The 18,657-nt window shown below is 39.7% G+C and overlaps 1 protein-coding gene across 1 annotated transcript; it reads right to left on the reverse strand.

Moving 5' to 3' along the window:
* Positions 1 to 1,500: 1,500 nt before the first annotated feature.
* LOC132554749 (uncharacterized) lies at positions 1,501 to 16,920 on the reverse strand. Its single transcript, XM_060219059.1, has 2 exons — positions 16,554 to 16,920; positions 1,501 to 3,827 (listed from the first exon to the last, which is right to left on the reverse strand). The coding sequence occupies exons 1-2, from the start codon at positions 16,918 to 16,920 to the stop codon at positions 1,501 to 1,503; spliced, it is 2,694 nt and encodes an 897-aa protein (XP_060075042.1).
* Positions 16,921 to 18,657: the final 1,737 nt, after the last annotated feature.

Below are 18,657 nucleotides of genomic sequence, written 5' to 3' on the forward strand. Positions count from 1 at the left end.
ACATCAATATAATGACGTCATGGCCAGACGTCGTACACACGTTCGACCCTAACAACACCATATTGATTTTATAGTAGAAGAAACATATCAACATTACAAAACCATCGTAATATTAACGTCCTATGCTCACAAAGCATTCAACTTCTCTCAATCTTCACTAGCATATGCATGCATTATAGCTCTCTGTAGCTAACCTCACTTCTGGACGTCATGTCGCACAATCAATGATCATGTCACACAGGTTTCGCATTTACAGGTATACATTTGTAAATGATGTTTGTTTTCATACTTACACATTCATCAATACGATTTAAAAAATGAATAAATACGCAGAACTCGCCAGCATACAGTAACGGCGTTGCTGTTTTCATTTTAATCATGATAAATGCCGAAAACCGCACACAAAGTCCACCATTTACTGTTTGGCCATCAGAAAAACTGACAATGGATGAAAAAACGAATATTACAGTGGAGTCTCTGACTTTGAAGCATTGTTATTACATGCAAGGAATGAATTGTATTTTATTATTTTACGCTGTACAAAGTTCAAAAGGTACCCAATATGTAAGGTTACAGGGTTGTGTGTCATTTCACATTCGTTAAATTTCGTTAATTGTTTGAATTTAAAACAAATACATCACCTTACAAAATGACGAAATTTTCAAAGACAAAAGATTTCAATCTAAACCTTTTGTTATTTTTAGAAAAATATCTTATTTATGATTATAAAAAGCTGAATAGCGTTGATGAACACACGAGTTACCTCCCTTGTGATAGGTTAACCTATATTTTCAGCCAAAAACCTAAGAAAAGACCAGATAAGATATGGATTACTCAATACGTCAGCTGGAAATCGTTAATTTCTATCGACTATCAATTAATAATACATTACACAAGTATGGAGAATAAGTCACGTGTTAATAGTGTTATATACATGTACTTTCACACCGTAGTCCTAACCCATCACGATTTCCCTATGACGTCACAGTATATGTTATTACTCTAAATTATTCTTTGATAGTTAAAACTTGGGTATTCAAAAGAAGAATGAGATGGACGCACTGATGATCAAACTCGTTTTTAACATGCAACAATTAGGCTATATAGAATGGACAGTAGCTGAGAACTAGTAGGAATTATATAAAGTGTGTAGTGACAGTACATGTCATTCTCATAAGAAGCCATGTAGACTATGGGAACTTGACAAGAAATTTCGAAGTTCAGTAATCATTTTTATATTTACGTGAATAATCATGATCGGACATGACAGCCAGATACACTTATATCATACCTATATGTTAACTTAAGGTTTATACACAGGATTCGGTATTGCTGCTCACAAATGATGATATAGCTTCCAAGGATTTCACAAAAACTCATCATGGGTATTGCAAATAAAATACATAGTAACGATAAGTTTGTGTCGTTGTGATGAGAGAAATGTTATTGTAACAAGGTTATTTAGGTATCATAATAAATCATATGAGAAATTCAAAAGATTTATTTCTTTTTCGGTCGCCATCCATTTATGAAATCTATAATTTTCTTAACATCTAGAGCATTGAGTTCTGGAAAGCCCTCCCTTAGAAGCTGCTTATCTAGAGAGCATAACAAACTTCCGTCTACTTGTTCGTTAGCCAGTCTTATCACCACCCTGTCCTTCATGCCGATGTAATGGAGAGACTTGGACACCTCGAGAACAGTCAAAGAGGAAAGGTCGTCAGGAGGAATCCAGTGGTCATCGTGATATTCGGAATATTCTTGATAACTGTATTCACTGTCACCATGGTAACCATAGTCTCCAGATATTGCGGAGTCGTCTGCGTGACGTGTTAATGGCTCGCTGAGACCGGAGATGGAAGCTGAACGCATGTAACGCTTGAATCCCGGCTCACTCTCCGTGTAAACGGAGGATCGCGCGTAATGCGAACTGTACGGATTCCGTTCAGTGCCCGAGCTGTACAATGAACTGGCGGTGGTTCCAGGTGGCATGCCTGTAGAAAGGTCATTATTGGTAAAAGTTCCATTATTACGGCTTAAGTCTTGAAAAGAATCACTGAAATTAAATACGTCCATAGCGTTTTTCATTTTACGAATATTATGACTACGAACAGTCGCATTGGCATCGAAATTTAAGCTTCTGTGAGAACGCGATCTGAACTTTGGCATTCCAGAGTTTGAACGGGTCTCCAGGCATTGGTCGTCAACGAATCTCATAGCACTTTCGTATGAAAACGTGTTAGGTTCGGAGGCTGAATCGGTGGTAACTGCTGGCCTACACTGTCCCAATGTATATGATCCATCTTTAGGAAACTTTTGCTCATTTTCTAAAGTATATCGAAAAAGTTCGTCGATTTCCTTTTCGTTAGTATCTTTCATATCTTTAGCATCATAACTGTAGTTACTTGGAATTTCACTTCGGGCTTTCCGTGCACGAACAAGTTTCGCCTCGCGATGTGGAGCCATCGGAGGTTTGTTGCGAACCGTAACATACGCTTGTTCCGCTCTCATTCGTAGCTGCGCTGGGCTCATATAACCATCTTCATCATCATCACCCTTGTCGCCTGACATTGCATGCACTGAATGTATCCTTTCGATGTTATCCGTCTCCGTCTCTCCTCCACTACACCCGAAATCTCCCGGATCAACAGGCGGGGGTTTAGGAGCTACGGGCAGCTCCTCATACAGAGCCTCCTTCTCCGATCCTGGACTTTTTGGTATAGGAGGAAGATCACGATTTTGTGGGCTTAGTGTTGATCCTGTGAACGTTCCGTAGGCCGGACCGTTAAAAGTAACACTTGTATAAGTCACTTTATCGTCCATGTCTGACGTAAGGGACGGTGGGAGATCCCCTTTATCTCGTTCGCCGGTATCTAGGTCATTTGCCTTTCCATCCTCTACGTCATCAGCGTCTGTCGCCGTGTCGATGTTAGTCATGTCCTCAAAGTTCGCTTCACTTTTACTAAGTCGCGATGTGAATACTCCCGCCACTTGTAATGCTTTCAGACTGGCTCGCTCTTTTCTTGTTTTAGACCTAACACTTAATTTATCGAATAGACCTACTTTGTTTTTCTTTTGTTCTTTCACTCTAACAGGGAGTTCTACCTCCTTCTTTTCCTCATTCACATACAAATGTTCTTCCTTGTCGACAAGCGGGTCTTCTTTTGGAGGTGTCTGCTTTTTAGATTTACGTTTCCTTGATATATCTTTTTGTAAATGTATATTAGCATCCAAAGGGAGTTCGAACACATCCTCCTCTACATTGGTGATAGGATACTTGCCGAACACGACCCACTCTGTGTCCCGCACTTCCTCAACTTTAACCATGCCGTGTGGCACTATATTAGGACATTCCTGATCTTCCTCGTGAATGAGTTGTGCTTTTACTGGTAAATGGAAGGCAAGTATTAAGTCTTGTAGTTCATATACACTGTCGAAGTTCTCTTCAGCCGTCTCCCCAATCGGACTGAAGACTCCAGACATGATTATAGGAATCATCACTTCAGTACCAGAAGTATCAAAACACTGCAAATACTTTAGGTCCTGCTCCTTTTTACCACTTCTGTTTGTCCGCAACAGTTTTTTGAAGAAACTTTTGACGTTGGCTCGGGTCTTTTTATGGTCCATGAAGATGATGCCCGTAGTGAGCACGGCACCTGGACGGATCTCGTACGGTACCCAGGAATTCACCCCAGACTCCGCGCTTAGCTGGTAGCCTACCGTGGCCGTTCGAACGAGAAACCGTCGCGGTTTGACGTTAGTGATTGCCTGGATAGAATCGAAGTACTCCACTGGCCGTCCATCCTCGGGCAGTACTTCAAACCAGCCTGGAACATATAAAATAATCAACAGTCAACACAGGTAACATGTCAAACAGGTATTCAACAAAACGAAACTCCTTTCTAATCATGGTCATACAGCGGAATATATATCAGGGGAGGTAACTCCTCTTACAAAAGTTGATGGTACTTAAATACACTAACAAGGGAGATAATGCCTGTAAATATCATAAGAAAAAATAACAAAAAAGCACAGAAGTATTTACATAACTAACAGTAAGAAATGATAATCAGTTTAGGCCTTCCAGTAACTCTTAGACAGTTCGATGGTTCTATTTACATTGAAAACAATGGTCAAGTTGTAAATACCGAAAAATCGTAAAATTATTTTATTGTTTAAACATAACATGAAATTAGTAATATTATACAGGGGAAAAATCGGGACTTAGCAAAAAATTCGAAACATCGAGAAATTCGAATCATCGAAGTTCGACTCATCGAAGTTTTACTGTACTATAATATTTGACACCATACGTTCACCGGGCCTCGCCCTTGATACCTGTACAATAAACAACATTTTAATAGCCCAAAGAAAATAGCGACAGTGATTAAACCTACTTAAAATTTGCCTTATTTACAATAGACTATACAGTTGTTGGTGACGTCTGAGCTCCTGATACTTACTGACAGAGCTCCGATTAGTTCCACTGAGTTGTATGATTGTATATATGTTTCTCATTAGGTGACATCTTATCCTGCCAGTTCACTTAGCCATTTAGATTTACATTCTACTTGTTATGACTATCAATGACAGTAAAACTAGCCAGCGTGATCCTGAACAAAGCGGACCAGTGTTCTATACAGACCGTGTAATGACTGTCCTTATCTCACGCAAGGTTCCAAACAATAGTCAAATAGTTTCTTAAATTTTATGTATCCCAAGATGGCATATTTTCGGATGGTATACTTATATGTACACATATCAAGATATCAAATCAGTGTTCAGATCCGAGTTTATCTAATTTACATGACTTGTTTTTGCTGATTCTTCTCGTTTCATATGTATTCATTTATATATCTATTTTCGAAACGGGATGCTAAATTAACCAGTCGATTCACGTTAGTGCATTTTTATATTTAAATAATACTACCAATTCTACTAGTACCTCTCCAAAATATCGCCCCTTCAACACAGATGCCAGCATTAAGCTTGTCAATTTTATGGATATTGCAGCAGACAACGTGATAATAAATAAATATCATTATAGCATACATAACTGCAACTTCACTGTTAGAACAGTGACAAATGACAAAGTTTTAAGTTTCCTTATCCTTGTCCTGTCAGGACCCAGCACCGTTTCCCCCGTCACCAACAGCTATGTAAATCAAATAATGAGTGCTGACAAATAGACTTTTAGCCATGTAAGGTGACGTCATACAATATTAGAGATACACACCTGTAAATATTCCAGGTGTGTGAATACACATTTCGGGGTAACATTACTAAATCTGTACACAATGACAGCGATACCTGTCCCACGACAGTTTTGTGAAGCAGTGACCCATTCTAATCATGCTACCGTCTATATTCAGCGGTTATGGAATAAAATTCGTGTGTTTTCCCATGATAACAACACACGTTTAAATAAAAACATACGCGGTCACATGATGCCGTTGGCATATACTTGTTCTATCCCATCCCTACCTATGTAATATCGATCTATCTGAAATGTAACCAGTTATCAATGGCAGCAGACACGCTATCTTAGTATACCTCTGAGTCTTACCTATGTATGCTGGTGACGAATATTACTGTCTATGCATATTACATGTATCAGCAAAACAGTTCTATCTTCCAAGTAAAGCTATACAGAATAAGTGAAGAAAACTAGTTGCCTAGATACGAGGAGAATGTTGACGTCATTAGTAGTCTTAATGACCTATTAATAAACATGTACTGTTAAATAGATTTACAAAATAAACATGGAGAAGTGTGAACCGTCGGAGACATCGATCTGATGACGACAAACTCTTATGTAATACTTGCGTTGAATTGTCAATCAATTCAAATGTTTACCTTGCTTGTCTGAATTTAATTAAATAATAGCCATATATGGGTAAATTAGTTAGGTCGGATTAAGTCGGATGACATTTACACGTCAAAGTCTGTTTTTTCGGCCTGGTCTCGGTGAACGAAAAAATTCCCAATTACAATAAAAAATAATGGTCGTTTTTTATGAAGAAGTGTGAATTTTTCTGGCGTTCTATCGATCTGGATTCGATGATCTCCTAGCCGATATATTAATGTCGACAGAAAGTCAGAATGATTTGGACTAATCATAAAGGTAAATATATCAAACAAACGAAAGTCAATGAAGTGAGAAAAAATATCGAAAAATGGCTTAATTCCAACATTGGCCAAGTTCCCGCGATAACAATGCACTTTTACAGAACCGATATCGACCTACACTTACTGTACACAGAAGATGTATACTTACTTTGTTTCTTCATCTTTACAGTAGTCTAACGCTAAACATATCAGTTGTCTGTACATCTGCATCTAATATGTAAAAGCTTCTTCATCAAGATCACTTCCTTCAGTCCTGTATGGTCACAAGTATACTTATCTAACAAAGTGCAAAGTTTTGTAACTTGTCTCTAAATGGTCGCCCATGGCATCAGATTACCTGTGATGAGACGTATCGTGTGATTAATGTGCTTGTAATGAATACACTAACGTTACTGAAGGACCGCAGGTCATACAGGGCGAGACTGATAATCTGTGTTGTGTGGACGCTTAAAGGAGTCTGAATGACGTCAGCAAGTCTTGGTTTGACCTACACATTGACTACTGGACAATGATAGTCTGGCTTATGTACCCCAGGAAATCATTACACGACCACTTCACCAAGAGGTAAAGCATACATTAAAAAGATGTGAAAAAGCCCTCAAACACCGTGGAAACGTCATTGACTAACCGAGATGAAACATGCTCACGGGATTAGAAACACTCGAGATGCACTGCATTTTTCGGAATGAAATTTACACTCTATTGTCATTGAATAAAAATAATTTACGATGTTTGCTGTAATTATATATTCTATGGTGAACTGTATTTCAAAAATCAGTGAATTCTTTGACATCCTGTTCAGCTAAAGTTGTCAGAAATAATTTGTCAACTTGGTCTAATTTTATTGGAAATCTTTATCATTACGACAGACGTGTCTCGTCATCGTTATTGAATATAAATATGTTTTATTGGACACGTGTTACTGTAATTATTCTCACTATCTCTTTGTGACTGTGTAGGCGACACAACACCACTAATATCATTTACAACATGTTACCTTGTCATGTCTACCTGTAGTAACGTCGCGAGAGACATCTGATTTAACGTCGCGTATTATACGAGAAAATTGAAATCAACAAAAGAAAGTAATAGAGTTTAAACAAAAACAGCATTTGTCACTGTTGGAACCGTTTACAATAGTTTACAATCAGCACAAAAAAGATCTCATAGTAATACAGCACTGACCTTGAGGATTGGCTACGGACAAAAGACAGAATGGTGATGACAGTACATATTGTTATCTTATAAATGAAAATATTACACAATACAATACATTAGTCAAACCATAAGAAGAACATAATGACATGATTGTCGAGGATGGACATTTGATATGTCTTTTCACGGATTCGGATATATCCTTTCGTAGATTTGAAATTATCTTTGTTGATTTATTTTCAGAAACACAATAAAATCTTATTTCTATTTATTGGTAATGAGCAAAATCCTTTACAATTTTGGTATTAATTGTAACTACTGGCATACCCAATACAACTACTGATGTACCCAACACAACTACTGCCGTACCCAACACAAGTACTGACGTACCCAACACAACTACTGCCGTACCCAACACAACTACTGATGTACCCAACACAACTACTGATGTACCCAACACAACTACTGCTTTACCCAACACAACTACTCATGTACCCAACACAACTACTGCCGTACCCAACACAACTACTGCTTTACCCAACACAACTACTGCTTTACCCAACACAACTACCCAACACAACTACTGCTGTACCCAACACAACTACTGTACCCAACACAACTACTGCCGTACCCAACACAACTACTGCTGTACCCAACAAAACTACTGCCGTACCCAACACAACTACTGCTTTACCCAACACAACTACTGCTTTACCCAACACAACTACTCATGTACCAAACACAACTACTGCCGTACCCAACACAACTACTGCCGTACCCAACACAACTACTGCCGTACCCAACACAACTACTGATGTACCCAACACAACTACTGCTTTACCCAACACAACTACTCATGTACCAAACACAACTACTGCCGTACCCAACACAAGTACTGACGTACCCAACACAACTACTGCCGTACCCAACACAAGTACTGACGTACCCAACACAACTACTGATGTACCCAACACAACTACTGATGTACCCAACACAACTACTGCCGTACCCAACACAACTACTGCTTTACCCAACACAACTACTCATGTACCCAACACAACTACTGCCGTACCCAACACAACTACTGCTTTACCCAACACAACTACTGATGTACCCAACACAACTACTGCCGTACCCAACACAACTACTGATGTACCCAACACAACTACTGCCGTACCCAACACAACTACTGATGTACCCAACACAACTACTGCCGTACCCAACACAACTACTGCCGTACCCAACACAACTACTGCCGTACCCAACACAACTACTGATGTACCCAACACAACTACTGCCGTACCCAACACAAACACACAACTACTGATGTACCCAACACCAACACACTACTGCTACTGCCGCTACTGATGTACCCAACACAACTACTGATGTACCCAACACAACTACTGCCGTACCCAACACAACTACTGCCGTACCCAACACAACTACTCATGTACCAAACACAACTACTGCCGTACCCAACACAACTACTGCTTTACCCAACACAACTACTGCTTTACCCAACACAACTACTGCCGTACCCAACAAAACTACTCATGTACCCAACACAACTACTGCTTTACCCAACACAACTACTGCTTTACCCAACACAACTACTGCTTTACCCAACACAACTACTGCCGTACCCAACACAACTACTGATGTACCCAACACAACTACTGCCGTACCCAACACAACTACTGCTTTACCCAACACAACTACTGCTTTACCCAACACAACTACTGCCGTACCCAACACAACTACTGCCGTACCCAACACAACTACTGCCGTACCCAACACAACTACTGCTTTACCCAACACAACTACTGCCGTACCCAACACAACTACTGCCGTACCCAACACAACTACTCATGTACCAAACACAACTACTGCCGTACCCAACACAACTACTGCCGTACCCAACAAAACTACTGCCTACTCATGTACCAAACACAACTACTGCCGTACCCAACACAACTACTGCCGTACCCAACACAACTACTGATGTACCCAACACAACTACTGCCGTACCCAACACAACTACTGATGTACCCAACACAACTACTGCCGTACCCAACACAACTACTGCTTTACCCAACACAACTACTCATGTACCAAACACAACTACTGCCGTACCCAACACAACTACTGATGTACCCAACACAACTACTGCCGTACCCAACACAACTACTGCCGTACCCAACACAACTACTGATGTACCCAACACAACTACTGCCGTACCCAACACAACTACTGCTTTACCCAACACAACTACTGATGTACCCAACACAACTACTGCCGTACCCAACACAACTACTGCCGTACCCAACACAACTACTGATGTACCCAACACAACTACTGATGTACCCAACACAACTACTGCCGTACCCAACACAACTACTCATGTACCAAACACAACTACTGCTTTACCCAACACAACTACTGATGTACCCAACACAACTACTGATGTACCCAACACAACTACTGCCGTACCCAACACAACTACTCATGTACCAAACACAACTACTGCCGTACCATACACAACTACTGCCGTACCCAACACAACTACTGCCGTACCCAACACAACTACTGCCGTACCCAACACAACTACTGCTTTACCCAACACAAGTACTGATGTACCAAACACAACTACTGCCGTACCCAACACAACTACTGATGTACCCAACACAACTACTGCCGTACCCAACACAACTACTGATGTACCCAACACAACTACTGCCGTACCATACACAACTACTGCCGTACCCAACACAACTACTGCTGTATTCAATACAACCACTGCCGTTCCCAACACAACTACTGCCGTACCCAACACAACTACTGTTGTTACAGTGACCTAACCTTTGAAGCGGAAAAACAATTCCATGCAATTAGGAAGCACTGTATGAAGTTTGAGCTTGATGGGCCCAAGGAAACTCAAGTTATGGCATGGAAACAAAAGTGGTGACGGACAGACAGAGAGACATACGGAAGGACAAAAAGACGGACATCGTTATTATAGGGCACTCGCACTTTCGTGCGGGGCCCTAATAATTTGACAATATTACACATTCCAGGATGGAAAAAATCAGCTGAAAACTTAAAATACCCTTTACCTTAGAGTTTAATTACCAATCATGTGAGAATGCGTTCCTGATGTTTTGACTTAATCAGTTACCCTGTATACCGTACTAAACTGTACACACATTGTGTCTTTGATGGCCTTTGATTGTAGTCCGTAAACAACAGAACAGTGATAACTTACAACTGTTTGAAAACGGGTTTATATCATGACAATACTACACCATTAAGCGCCACGTTTTTACAAAAAATTAGATCATCTCACGTATAATTAACGTTTTTGTCCCCATTTTATCGGGATAAACCGGTTTGTAAAAATGTTAATATCGTTTCTGTAACTCAACATTGTGCTTTTTAATGTGTTTCCTTCCCTAAGATTCACATATAAATCAAATCCAGTACCGAGTATGATAATAATTATACATCAATGCTAAGTAATACAACACGAGAATACGTCTAGATATTTTGTAGTTATGACCTCCCCTGCCTTGTCAGTGTTACACTTCAAAAGAGGGTTTTCCCGTAACTTGTAAACTTCACAGCTAATTTTGACTAACAATGCAACATATGACCACATTAGATATGGTGTAATGTTTTAATGTTGCCGAGATGTAGATGGAAATCTGCCTTAAGTCAAAAACTTTTTATCACTTGCTGAAAATTTTACCTCAAAAACATTACACGGTTGGTCAATATGTCCATTTTACTATTTAACAATATTCCAGGTTTTGATAAGTATAAGGTATGTATTTTACGAGAAACTGAGCTAAATGTAAAGTCGTACAATCCAGTTGTTCAACGTCCTTGAATTTCAGTGCTCTTCAAAAGCAAAATCGCGAAAATTTTCTATCATTGATGGGCTCTCGGTCGGAAACTAAAAGCTCAAAGAAAACCCAAGATTCCAGAGACATTTGGTACTCTTATCCGTTTGAACAGACTAAAATCAGCGATACCTTGAAGTCACATGTCTGTTACTATCGAGGACTGCAAAAGTCTACCACCTGAAGAAAGACAACGTATTCAGGTTTGTAAAACCTGTACGTGAAGAAACCATCTTCAACAAGGGGACTTCTGAAGCTAACAACTATCAGACAGACTTAAGTCACTGGGAGGACCATGGGTACTTTTCTACACCATCAATACCCTACATATAGTATTTTGTATTTCTATATGGCTATGAGAAGACATTCGGTGCTAGAAATTCAGTACACTTATTTAGTCAACAACAACAAACGAAAATAGCAACATAGCCCTAACATCGAATATCACCCTCTTGGGACTAAGGGATGTTCGCTATCGAGGTAGCAAATTACATCTGAACAGTCCCAATGGCAATTGACTGGAGACGCTGATACAATGTACATAGTTCATTATAAATACCCTACCAGGTCAGTCTCAATGTCCTTAGTGTCACGACCTGCCCCGGTACTATAGACATTCATAAATCCAGTATGTTACTTGTTGATCTTACAACAATACAAAGGAATGTTAAGAATCATTTATAAATAAATCCCGATTGTACTGTAATACACGTTATGACGATGAAATATGGTATAGAAGAATAGTTTGTGAAGAGTAATCTGCTTATAATGTACTGGTAAAAACATTCTGGTTAACTGGAAAAGTTTTGTACAAGTTTACTGTTGACGTCCACTCTTTCCTCTCTATGTACAAGTTCACTGTTGACGTCGCCTGTTCCTCTCTTTGTACAAGTTCGTTGTTGACGTCGCCTGTTCCTCTCCTTGTACAAGTTCATTGTTGACGTCGCCTGTTCCTCTCTTTGTACAAGTTCACTGTTGACGTCGCCTGTTCCTCTCTTTGTACAAGTTCACTGTTGACGTCGCCTATTCCTCTCTTTGTACAAGTTCATTGTTGACGTCGCCTGTTCCTCTCTTTGTACAAGTTCACTGTTGACGTCGCCTGTTCCTCTCTTTGTACAAGTTCACTGTTGACGTCGCCTGTTCCTCTCTTTGTACAAGTTCACTGTTGACGTCGCCTGTTCCTCTCTTTGTACAAGTTCACTGTTGACGTCTTCTGTTTCCTAACAGATATTTTGGTGATCTCCTGCTCTGATTATTAGGGGATCATCTTGATAATAAGAGGATCAAACATCCAGCTTCCATTCTTGTTTACAATAACACTAATATGCCTAGTGTTTTCGCTGTTGTTCATGTAACATTACATACTTGGATTGACCAGGATACTTACATTAACACTACACGTATCTATTTTATTTGTTTCGTTTGAAAGTACACCACACCAAATGACCTAAAATCGTACTGTAAAGTATTATCACCACTGGAAAGAATTAAATAAAACCTTTATGTATATGGAGTGGTCGTGTGGCACTCGTCTGTCACCCAAACGACTAGGGTTAGATCCACTAACGGACCTGAAATATATATGGGTTAACTGCCTGACCACATCAGAATGCCCCACGGATCCAGTTCCTCTCACAGAAAAAAAACTTACGCTCTTTAATTCGGGCCAACAAGAATGACTGTTACACGTTAACATAAAATCGCAGTTGTTGTAAAATAAATCATGTTTACTTTTTTAATCATTTACTAAGTTCAATCCAAATAGATCCTTTAAATCAGTGACGAGTCTTAGCGAAACGTTTGCATGATGCATTATAATTTATCATTAGACTATGGATCTAGAAATGATTCCAAATTAGTGTTAAAGGTGTTGTTCGCCTAAGTGTGTCTTTTGTTCAACCTTAGCGACTGCGTGTGATATATTCTGCTTATGTGAAGTCCCCTGGGTTTGTCGTAACCTGCAGGCACCTGATTTTGTTCATTATTCCGCTAAACGTTATCTAGTAATAAGTACACATTGCAAGATAATACTGATTTTAGGTCTGTTGCAGATTCGTACTTGTGTCCTGTGTAGAGGTACAGCTACAGAGTCATACTAGCTGTCGGTAGCTATACTAGACCAAATGTTATACAGAAACAACAAGAAAACACATGTGATCACAATTATAATCCAAACTCAAATTCAATTAAACTAGGGCAATCTACGAACAAATGAAAGATTTGCACAGAGGAAATGAAAATAAGACCAGATGTTTCGGAAAAGTAAACGTCTTCTGCTTCATCTTGACCAATCCAGGAAATTAATTTCACGTTCTCAAATGAAAACAAAGTATACAACAGCGAACCAACAGGCAAACCTACGAACGTCAACCACGTCCAGTTTCACGTCACAAAATAAAATAGAATATTTTTCAATGAGATCACTATGACGACCGTAAAAATTCCCCATAATTTTCCACAACCTGCATCTTTTGAAACCCTCTGTTAAGAGTTTGTCCGTCAAATGACAACATCTTGTACGAAAATCGTGATATTGAAAAAGGCCCTTCAATATCGAATCGACAGCGACATGTAATCACCAAAGGTTGGGATGCAGGTATGTTGCTAACCAGGAATGGAAATTCAAAATAGGGAAATTGTAACACTTATCAAACTGCTTGGTGGAAAGCTATCCACGTTTGTTCTAAGAAAAGATCGAAATGAGCAGCTGATGTAGAAGAGTGTTTCGTGTACATAGTTCTAAAGGACCTGGTATAAAGTTCTACAGGACCAGGTATATAGCTTTAAATGACCTGGTATACAGTTCTACAGGACCTGGTTTACAGTCCTACAGGACCTGGTATACAGTTCTACAGGACATGGTGTATAGTTCTACAACCCCTGGTATACAGTTCTACAGGACCTGGTTTACAGTTCTAGAGGACCTGGTATACAGTTCTATAGGACATGGTGTATAGTTCTACAAACCCTGGTATATAGTTCTAGAGGACCTGGTATATAGTTCTACAGGACCTGGTATATAGTTCTACAAGACCTGGAACATAGTTCTACAGGACCTGGTATATAGTTCTACAGGACCTGGTATACAGTTCTACAGGACCTGGTATACAATTCTACAGGACTTGGTATACAGTTCTACATGACCTGGTATATAGTTCTACAGTACCTGGTATACAGTTCTACAGGACCTGGTGACTTGGTATATAGTTCTTCAGGACCTGGTATATAGTTCTACAGTACCTGGTATACAGTTCTACAGGACCTGGTGACTTGGTATATAGTTCTACAGGACCTGGTATACAGTTCTACAGGACCTGATGACCTGGTATACAGTTCTAACGGACCTGGTATACATTTTTACAGGACCTGGTGTATAGTTCTACAGGACCTGGTATATAGTTCTACAAGAACTGGTATACAGTTCTAGAAGACCTGGTATATAGTTCTACAAGACCTGGAACATAGTTCTACAGGACCTGGTATATAGTTCTACAGGACCTGGTATACAGTTCTACAGGACTTGGTATATAGTTCTACAAGACCTGGAACATAGTTCTACATGACCTGGTTTACAGTTCTACATGACCTGGTATATAGTTCTACATAGTTCTACAGGGCCTGGTATATAGTTCTACAAGACCTGGAACATAGTTCTACATGACCTGGTTTACAGTTCTACATGACCTGGTATATAGTTCTACAGGGCCTGGTATATAGTTCTACAGGACTTGGTATATAGTTCTACAGGACCTGGTATATAGTTCTACAAGACCTGGAACATAGTTCTACAGGACCTGGTTTACAGTTCTACATGACCTGGTATATAGTTCTACATGACCTGGTATATAGTTCTACAGGGCCATACAAGACCTGGAACATAGTATGACAGTTCTACATGACCTGGTATATAGTTCTACATGACCTGGTATATAGTTCTACAGGACCTGGTATACAGTTCTAGAGGACCTGGTATACAGTTCTACAGGGCTTGGTATATAGTTCTACAGGACTTGGTATATAGTTCTGCAGGACTTGGTATATAGTTCTACAGACCTGCTAGTTTTATTTGAGCCAGTGTATAGTTGTTATAAAGTATAAACATTCGTCTATAGCTTTACGGGACCCGGTTTATATATAGTTTTGATAGTCCTGCTAGAAGAAGTGCATCTTGAAGACATGAGACATCGCTGGGCAGGTTGTTTATAGTTTTACATATATATTTTACGTATATATCATACATACATGGTTTTTAGTGTGTCAGAAATTACACATCCTAATATCTATAACGAAGGAAATATATCACATAACACATTTCTGATATGATTTCATATACCAGAATCTTTGTCGTACAAAACAGTATATTAAAACGTCCTGTTCGATTGATGTATGGCTGGATAATTTAGTGGATATTATTTCATCATACGTATGTAAATTAAACAAAACCGCCCACACGTGAGAAAACAAACTGTTAAAAGTACATGTGATACGAGAATGAGGAACTCCCAAGGGCTGTGAGTGAACAGAGTTCTAAATGAGAGTCCATGCTCACTATTGATTTAAAATAGACAAGTATGTTATAACTTTCTGTGGGTACAACTGGACTGTATGGACTGTCCGAGTTTCATTGTCTGTACATAATACAAACACTTCGTGAGCTTATTTTTTATACAACAAACAATCTGCTTCAAGAACATTTATCGGGTTTAGAACTTTCTTTGACTTAACAAATATACCATTGTTCCTAAGAGGCCTTTTCAAATAAAGTAAAAGCGAAAATCTTCAGAAGTTGATCACAGATCTGACTGGGGAACGCATTTTTCAGTAAAAAGGTTCACAACCTGATTTGTGGGCACACAGGAATTCCAGTTAGTTTGGTAGGTACCACTGTACCGTGGCATACAATGTCTTCACAGACTTGTTCGAATATTAAATATGATTCATATTTCATTGATAGACAGAGAGATTTTATGTTCGTGTAGTGTTGAGTGATTACGACAGATGAATTATGTATTATGACGAATCGATAACAACACAGATATAGGATAGCTCAACATTCAACATTAACTCATAAGTAAGATGTACGCGTGTGTGCTCAGGCATTGTTCAATACTGATTGTCAAGTGTTCTACTGATGTAAACATTGTTTTTATAAGCAGAGATAATTAACACCTTACTCCTATCTTTACACTTCGTACCTACATCAGAGTATGTTATAATCACGTATCCAGAGATACATGCAACTTAACATTATGTTGGCATTAGCCCGAAGTGATAGGAGACCGACAAATACTACCTATTTAAGTTGAACCGCTGGGGTGGGGGAAAGGGGTGTCACCTGTATCCCTATCCCTTTGTAAGGGTACCTACCTTTATATGTAGCAGGTATCTCGACTCTATTCCCACACGCGGCGTAGTCTCCCGTCTGTCGGTCCCACTGCATCTTCCTCACCACCACCGCCTTCTTCCTCCTCGTCTCCACCACATGAAGCACCTCGTCTTCCGGGTCATCCCCGGTCCCCTCGGGACTTGTCCATGCTGAAACGTAACTTCCTATATCCCCCGTGTGTACTTTAGCAGTAAATGGCAGTCTTGAAGTGCTCATCATGTCCTTAAGTAAACGGGGCGTGTCCTCCCAGAGGAATTGTTTGATAGGTTTAGGGGGTCCTATATCCTCCTTGGTCACATGTTGATGACCAAGAGGGGGACGAGAGAGCAGAACAGGATCTGCCGCCATTTTTACCTGACCTTGGTAACGAGGACGCGGTACTGTCAGACTACCGCCACATATCTTCTATATCGTAAAATTGTCATTATTACGGCAGGTATAATGGACACTGACTTGACGTATAACCATTTTCCACACGTGCACCTGTCATATCACCCTACAGTGACCAACAGATCACATACCCGGCTGCACACTTACGTCCCACACATTGTACGGTTCCACTCAGGTACGCCTGACTCGTCGAATACATGTGTAATATCTGGCCGTGAAGTACACTTCAATTGTTCAATCCTCTTTACAAACTGGGTCGACTCGACGTGTAAATACACACCTGACTGCCATTGACAAACCGGTTCCCGGTCACTTCCACATCGATCTGAAAAATAGCTCGTGCACACCTTGGGAGAGGCGTGCTAGTGATTATAGTGCTACCAGCAGCGTCATTGTCCTTTGTGTACGGCCTCGGGACCCTCACCCCCGGGCAACTGTGGTAAGGACAGTAAAACGGTGGACGTACAATAGCCGACTTTAAAATTACTTCACAGAGCACTATTTACAAAGTCCCGTTCAAGCGTGACTGCTGAATTGTGACTGTCCGGATTCTGTAATGTTGTACTTCTGAGAGCAGACGACATCGACTCCTTATAAAGCAGATCAGTAGAGTCCCGGGTCTTTAATGATCCAACCGCAGGGTCATCAGGGTATCTAAGTCCTACTATCGACACTGTACACAGAGATTAGGTCTGACTGACGTGAATTTCAACGAGATTTTCAATTTGTAAACAACCCTTTAAAACTTACATTCACTACATACTAAATACACTGAACTCCTGTTTGAGTGAGATAAGATAATTACCAGTGCTATTTGTCACCGTGGGTGTGTTTTTGTATGACAGCCAGAAAATACCTGTCTAAGCAGATAAAATATCCTACTAAGGGGATCTCACTCTGAACAAACAGGTACACTTTATACAGAGGAAAATGATTGGGTAAAAACGTATACCCTTGTTATTTACATTCTACATGTGATTCCATAAATCAACGAAGAAAATACCGACATGTCAACAGAATATTGATTTAATCTCGAATTCGACAAAGCTAGGGGAAACCATGAACAAAACAATATGTACACGAAGACATGTTAAAAAAGGTATGGAGAATAAGACCGGGTGTTCAAGAAGGGTATACGCCATTTGCTTTGGTGACGACACCCACCATGTAAATCTTCGTTGAACCAAGTAATTAATGTCACATTCCCCAATCAGATCTATGTCAACAAAAACGGAACCAACAGGCAAACTGACGTGCATGAAACACATCCGAATTCACACCCCATTAACGAAAACATCTCTTAGTGAAATCATTATGACGACCGTAAGGCTTACAAATAAAATGATTTAATGAAATCACATGACATATCTACAAATTCTATCATGACGTCACCATGGCGTTAAACTTGTAGAGTTTAAAGAATGTTATAAAAAAGTGTGTTCTTAAGGAAAACAAATAAAAGACTATTTTAGTACAGTGGGTTTTGTCTCGATATCTAACCTTTCTGCACTCTGGGATTATACATTCTATAACACTACACAAATAATAAGTAGCTAATTACACGCCATATCGCCGAAATTACACGTTGTCGTGTCCGACGTCTGTTAGCGAATCCTGCACAGCCCTGATATGTCAGAATGTGACAGAGAAGTCGATATATTGAGTGAGGACTCTTTTAACTCGATTATAGAATGA

Source organism: Ylistrum balloti, unplaced genomic scaffold (assembly GCF_031769215.1).
Source record: "Ylistrum balloti isolate Yb309-2 unplaced genomic scaffold, AGI_CSIRO_Ybal_v1 Utg370440, whole genome shotgun sequence".
Lineage (NCBI taxonomy): Eukaryota > Metazoa > Mollusca > Bivalvia > Pectinida > Pectinidae > Ylistrum > Ylistrum balloti.